Source organism: Olea europaea, unplaced genomic scaffold (genome assembly GCF_002742605.1).
Source record: "Olea europaea var. sylvestris unplaced genomic scaffold, O_europaea_v1 scaffold2703, whole genome shotgun sequence".
NCBI classification, from domain to species: Eukaryota; Viridiplantae; Streptophyta; class Magnoliopsida; order Lamiales; family Oleaceae; genus Olea; species Olea europaea.
This window is the reverse complement of record NW_019245431.1, coordinates 126,350-133,823: the sequence shown is the minus strand read 5'-3', so window position 1 is coordinate 133,823 and position 7,474 is coordinate 126,350. Positions and strand designations below refer to the sequence as shown.

At 32.2% G+C, this 7,474-nt stretch overlaps 1 protein-coding gene across 1 annotated transcript; it reads left to right on the top strand.

Moving 5' to 3' along the window:
* The first annotated feature begins 4,089 nt into the window (after positions 1 to 4,089).
* On the top strand, positions 4,090 to 6,115 carry LOC111383494. Its single transcript, XM_023007609.1, has 2 exons — positions 4,090 to 4,887; positions 6,008 to 6,115. The coding sequence occupies exons 1-2, from the start codon at positions 4,090 to 4,092 to the stop codon at positions 6,113 to 6,115; spliced, it is 906 nt and encodes a 301-aa protein (XP_022863377.1).
* The last annotated feature ends 1,359 nt before the right edge of the window (positions 6,116 to 7,474 follow it).

Here is a 7,474-nt window from a genome sequence, read left to right as displayed (position 1 = left end):
GGTGTGGAACATTGGTGGACCTGAAAAATAAAATAAAATACTGATGAGATGATAATAAGTTGCAATTTTCCTAGATGTTTTAGAAGTAAATAGGAAATAATTGGTATTACGTAAATGGCCTAGATTGACAATTGAGGAATTTGTCGATATAGTCATTGTCTTATAAGTACCATTTTTACCATCATTAATTTGGTGGAATATTTTCACTGTCAAACAACCAATTTTTCCTTAGAAGCTCCTTTCCATATCTTATCATTTTAGTAATGCTTTCGTTATTTTCCTTGGTCTGCGATTATGCCAGGAACAATTTTCTTTTTCTGTGTTGTTTCTTAACATTAAAATATTACTTTAAATGTCTATAGCTTTAAGAATAATTTGTCATGTCTGTTATGCTTTCAAGTGCACCTAGTGCGTTTACTTGTATTCTAGATCTAGTACTTAGAAGTTGCAAAGGAACTTTTGGGACGTGTATCTTGATCGTATCTTAAGCTGCCATACCCATCTTCAGACTGTTTATCAACATTTAAGACAAATATTGCATGCTTAAAAAGATCTTGAAAATATAGATTCCGAATTGACCTCTCTCTCGGTATATTGTGTCCAACGATGGCATTAAGGTTGGTCCTTCACTGTTAAAAGCCATCAAAGTTGGCCCAGCCCATGACAGAGAGGTGTAATTTCCATGGATTGTTCTCTGGTTGAGGCTTTTTTGTTGGAAATTTTAGAACTTGGGTAGCTCCTTTCAATCTAGCCCCTAATATAGCGATACTTGGTTTTGATAAGATCAATTGTGGTGCATTTCATGAAGTGATTAGAAATATCTTGATGTTAAGAGATAGCTTATTGCATCTCAAAGTAAGAGGCTGAATTTAGCTTAGCCTAGTTTGTTGCCATATGATAAGAGTTTCAAGAATATTGGAGACAGCCCCAAACCTACTGTCACTTTTTGGGGGACTTGGAGGAAAACTATCTTTTGATTTAGTACCCCAGTCAATCGCAGATAGACGTACAGTTGTACAAGTGATAAATATTTGTGATTGATGTCAGCGTTGTCTTGGGAACAGTAGGTTTCATCCATTGATTCCTTCATGTATATATCTTCTTTTTTTTTTTTTTCATGTATTGAGGAGGATAAGAAATTTAATATATAGCTCATTTTCTTCTATGGTTTCTATTTTGTCAAAAATTCTTATTTTGCAACATGTTCATTTAGTATATTGTTGAACTGGTGTTCTATTTTTTCTAGAATAGGTTAAATATAATTAAAACTGTCCGCAAGCACTCAATAGATTCAAACTTAAAGCCCACTGGCTCTGAGTTTCAATCAGGACAAATTTCAACAGCAATACAGCACGAGGAAGTTGACGAAGAACATGGTGAAGGTGTTGTTACACTTAATTCACACAATTTTGACAGGGTTTCACATCAATCAAAGGATGGTGCTTGACAACCTTGAGTTCTGACTCCTATCTTTGTTTTGTTATTACATTTGCATCTTTAATGTTTACTCATGCAGTAGACTTCTGATAATTCAAAATATTGCGTTGACAGGCACCCTATTTTGGTAGTTATTTAGGTTGTGAAGTTAAATTACCTTATAAAGGTTTAGATCACATGTATACATAGAGAAAAATGTAGAATAACAACCGTTGGATGGAGAACACGTGATTTCATCAACCAGTCCAAAATGTCTCTTTGTAGACGTCCATTTATCACCCTATAGGTGGGCGGGCATTTAAGGTTTCTGGATTGCAGTTGACACGTTGACATTTGCTGCAAAGTTGTCACATCCATCATTCATAACATTTTATTTTGGATCAGGGGCGGATCCAGCCGTTTTGGATTGTGAGGTCAAAAATTAGAGTCATGCTACAGTACCCACATAAACGACCACGGGGTTGACACAACATACACACATGGGGTCGGGATTATTTTATTCATGGGGACCCCGCCGGACATGTGAGGACGCGGTCACTTGCGAGGTCATCCTTGTGGGTTGTGCTTAGCTCCAAAAATTAATGTGTAATTTTTTAAAACAATATAATATTTACAAAAATAAGTTAATACGCATTTTGACATCTTGAAAGTGTCTTATAATTCTATCATTATCAATATTGTTAAATAAATTTTGTTATATGTATAATTTTGTTTACCATGTCATTTATGGATGTTGAGCGAATGATGAATAAATCAAATTGGATGTAGAAGTAAATGAAATTTAAGTTTAACGAAAAATAATTTGAAAGTAATTCAAATTACATTTAATCCATAACGATTTTAGATTTTTTTACATCATTTTTAATGTAAAAATTCCTAATTTAATGATGTAAATTATATTGAAAAATTTATCGTGAAAAAATAATAAACGTTAATGAAATAATTGATTTTTTTTAAAAAGACGAGTTAAACGTCTCTTTTAATACGTACGTTTGATGCATATTTAACTATTTTCGATATCTGTTTGGACAATTCGATATGACTACGATGTAGTTTTCGTAACGAACTTCTAGATGATGCAAGCGATTTGTAGATTTGAATAGAATATGATCATCGGCAAATTTTAAAAGTTAGCATATTATCGAAAATTTCGAAATACTAATTTGGAACGGCCTACTTTGATACATCGTAACTTTTGCCATGGTTGATCATTTCGCACACCATTAAGAAGTAAAAAACTAGGTCAAGTGCGTTTAAAAATGATATTGAGAATGCAATATTTCAATTTTATTTGGTATGTATCTATGTAGCACCCACACGCTGCCGGTGACAGCATATTGATGTCTGACACGTATCGAACACCAACACGCCTCTGACACGTCGTCGACGCGTGTCGGAGTTGTTTGCAGTGTGTTGGACAGTTGTTGGGTAGCTAAGTTGAAGGGAAGAAATGCAATCGAAGCTGGAGGAAGAAATACAATCGGAGTTCAATTTCTTGTCTGGGAAGGAAGAATAAAAAAGAGGAAAGAAAAAAAGAAAGAACAGAGAAGAAGAAGAGACCTTGCCTGAAAATGGAACATTGGAACCTATAGAACTGAAGAAGTCAGAGTAGAAGACGGCTGGAGCAGGAAAGAAATCAGAGAAGAAGCTAGAATAGAAAAGAAATCAAAGAAGAAAAAAAATAAAGAAGAAGAATGGACGGCTATAAATAATGAAAATCTCCTATACCAATGAATAATTTAATTTGTAAGGCCCACCATTGTAAAATCTTGTACCATTTTATATATTTTTTGTACCTTTCAATGCCTGCAACTTTTGTTTAAATAATATATAATATTTTGATTGAATGAAATTGTACAATTTTACCCCTCAACATAATTCATATCTATATAAGAAGGTATTTTTTCCTTGGCCAGTGGTCACTGTTACAAAAATTGCAAGAAAACTTCAATTTTTTTTATTTTTTTCAATCCTCATTTGAAGAATCATTTTCAAGATCAAGAAGAAGAAAATTTTCCAAGTTTTAGGTAATATCACTCCTATCTTATTTAAGTATTTGAAATTATTTTTCTTTTGAAGTTATGAGTGATAATGATATGAATGATGATTTGTCTAATCCTCTTTGAAAATATGTTACAAAACTTGATAAATTTAGTCAAAAGGGTGGTAACATTATTTGGCAATGCAATTTTTGTAATGCAACTAAGACAAGTTTTTACACAAGAGTGAGGGCACATTTGTTAAAATTAAAAGGCTATGGAATTGAGGCTTGTGGAAAAGTAACTATGAAAGATATATGTGAAATGCAAACAATGGAAGATGAAGTCAAGTTGAGAATGCAAACTAAGGCGGGGAAAAGAGTGTCATTGCCATTGGATAATATGGGTTCAAAGGATTGTTATATTTTGGAGGAAAAGAAAAGAAAGAATAGTGTAATGGAAAATGCTTTTAATGTGACAACACGTGACCAATTGGATTTTGAAATTGCTAGAATGTTTTATTCAAGTGGTTTGCCTTTTACTCTTGCAAAAAATCCTTATTATATTAGTTCTTATACTTTTGCTTCCAATAGTAGAATTTCCGGGCATTTGCCCCCCGGTTATAACTAGTTGAGAACTACTCTTCTTCAAAAGGAGAGAAAAAAATGTGGAAATGTTATTAAATCCAATCAAGGGCACATGGGGGGAAAAAGGAGTTACCATTGTAAGTGATGGATGGATTGATCCACAAAGAAAGCCACTAATTAATTTTATGGCGGTGACGGAGAGTGGACCAATGTTTTTAAAAGCAGTTGATTGTTCCGGTGAAACAAAAGATAAATATTTTATTGCTAACCTAATTAAGGAGGTTATAAATGAAATTGGTTGTGAAAAGATGGTTCAAGTAATAACCGATAATGCTCCAAATTGCAAAGGTGCCGGGCAAATAATTGAATTGGAGTATCCTCATATTTTTTGGACACAATGTGTTGTACATACACTAAATCTTGCTTTGAAGAACATTTGTGCCGCAAAGAATGTTGAAAATAATTTGATCACATATGAGGAATGCAATTGGATTACTAGTCTTCATGATGATGTGATGATTATAAATTTTTTTATCATGAACCATTCCATGAGACTAGCAATGTTTAATGAATCTGTACCTTTGAAGTTGCTTTCCGTAGCGGAAACAAGATTTGCTTCTATTATTGTCATGTTCAAAAGATTTAAGCTTATCCAACGTGGTCTTCAAGCTTTGGTTATTAGTGAAAAATGGTCACTTTATCAAGAAGATGACATGACGAAGGCAAGTTTTGTAAAATTAAAAGTGCTTGATGATTTTTGGTGGGACTCTATAAATTATGTTCTTTCCTTCACTTCTCACATTTATGATATGCTTAGATTTTGTGATATGGATAAACCTTGTCTTTACTTGGTTTACGACATGTGGGATACAATGATTGAGAAAGTGAGATGAATAATTTTTAGGCATGAAAAAAAAGTTTAAAAAGAGGAATCATCATTCTACAATGTTGTTCATCGGATACTTGTAGATCGTTGAAACAAAAATAACACTCCACTTCATTGCTTGTCTCATTCTCTAAATCCAAGGTAACTTTTAAATCTAATTCATACATATATTGTTTATTTAAGTTTTCATAATTTTTGATATTTTTAATTAGTTATTTAATGAATTGTCATTTCTTTTAATTTCTTTTAATTAGTTATGTCTTAAAATTATTGGGGCAACCATCTTCTTCATCGTGTTGTGAGCGTGAAATTGGAGTACTTATTCTTTTTTTTGCACTCTTTTAAACGAAATAAGCTAACTCCAAAACGTGTGGAAGATTTGGTTTTCGTCTATAGTAATCTTCGTCTCTTGTCAAGGAGGAGTGCGCAATACTCACAAGGAGAGACTAAAATGTAGGATATCGGAGGAGATGCATTTGATACATTTGAAGATGTTGGTGTGCTTGAAGTTGCTAATTTATCTCTAGACGAACGGAATTGGAGGCGATAGTATTTGCGGATGGAAATGAAGATGTTGAAGAGATTCAAGATGAATGATGTAATTAATTTTGTTTTTACTTTTTGAACTCGCGTTAATGTTATTAAGAAACATTTATCAATTTAATGTCAAGTTTGATTTCTATTTATCATATATATATATATATATATATATATATATATATATATGATTCCATAAGTATAAAAAATTATTACTTTACACTATAAAATTAAAATAAACTAAAAATAATAATTTTATTATCAAGGTGTCGACGACGTATCATGTCGGAACTTGTTTAAAAAATTGCCTGTCGGACACTCGTGTCCGTGTTAGTGCTTCTCAGGTATGTGTTAAAGTGGGTTGAAAACAAGTTAAAACAATCATTTTCTAAATAAAATAAAATTAAAAAAACCAAAATTTTGTGAGATTATTTGACCCCTGTTTTGAATAGATCATTGCCGAAAAGATCCGTATCTTATGCCAAAAATTTTGGGCCTTGTGGCTCAGATTTTGTTTTGCACCATTTTGGACTGAACGCTATCCACCTCGGATTCTGCCTTGCTTTATATTGATGTGTTAGGCACTTTGGCGCCTCGAAGAGTGGCCTGTGTATGATGACCTGGTAGTTCGTCAAGAGAGGCATAATACTATTAGTGATCACCAATATAGATTCGTCAAAGATTATTGATAACAATTTATTATCGGGATTCACCAACAGACGACTTCGAAGTCGCTCATAAATGTTGCTTTTATATATTTTATTTTGATTAGAAAATGACAAATAAGTTAAAATGTTTCTTCACTCGTTCTTTATAATATTACTGACTTATAAGGTTATTTTCGACTTTATTTCGTTCCCAACAAAATTTCGACTAGTCTTTTAATTTACATTCTTATTAATTTATTTATTGATGAAATTTTATCTCATAAATTAATTTTGTTAAAATATTTATGCTTTACTATGCCCTTGCTTGACACCCATTATAATGAAAAATTTGGGTAAAATATATTGTGGAATAGTAATTTTTTGGAAGAATATGTGGTTAAAAGTAAGGAATTTTTTTTTGATTTAATTTTAATATTATTATATTAAAAAATGTGTGGTTGAAAAGAAGGATGATAAAAATGTATTAAAATTTTAAAGGGAATTAAACAATGGCTATTACTAACTAAAAGATTAATTTTTATTTATTTAATTTTCTTTAATGTTATTATTTACCGACGGATTTTTTTTCAGAAGAAAAATACAGATAAAAGATAAAAGTAATATATAAAAGTGATCTCTTTTTCACGCACTTCACAAATCTCACGCCACATTTCCCTGCACCAATCCGCACCCAAATCTAATTTTCGGGATTCTCCATTAATTTCAGTCACCAGCATTTCTGCTTTAGCGAATTGATACACATTGAACAATCTGCTTAAAACCCTTAAGCGGAATTAATAATTACACATTTAATTTTGCAGCTGTGTATAAATATTAATAGACTGCAGATTTCATTGACTCGTTATTGTAGATCTATCAGTTTCAAACACTCTCCAGAGTACTGGAGAATAGCCATGGTTTCGACTAGTAAAATCAAATCCGTTGATTTTTACAGGTAACAGTTTTTTCTATTTGTTTATTTTTATGAATTTGTTTGGAAGGCTTTGTTGTCAAATTTCGTGTGATGAATCTCTAATTTTGGGATCATTTGTTGCCCTAAAGCCCATCAATTATTTGTTGTGTCGTGAATGTTAGTCTATGTTTTTCTACGTTTTGGTTCATTCTGTAATTATTTTTGGATGAGTTGCACTGTTTTATTTATCGTGCTTAGGTGTTGGATTGTGGTTCGCAGTGAATGTAACATGATTCTGCACTTGGTGAGTTCGTGAGAGGATCCAGTTAAAAACTTACATAACTTGGTATACGGTCCGGTGAATTGGGATAAATTCACTTGAAAATGCCATTTTACTATTCAAATGGGATGCCTGGAAATGGGATTGTTTGATGCCGTAGGCTGTAAATTTATTTAGTCAAAACAATGTAGTCTACGGTGTGGTGCAT

Bases quoted from the DNA above. Each gene is read 5' to 3' on its own strand.
- LOC111383494 (XM_023007609.1), top strand. From the start codon at position 4,090: ATGTTATTAAATCCAATCAAGGGCACATGGGGGGAAAAAGGAGTTACC. The intron at 4,888-6,007 runs GTGAGATGAATA...TTGATGTGTTAG, and splicing joins GGGATACAATGATTGAGAAA to GCACTTTGGCGCCTCGAAGA.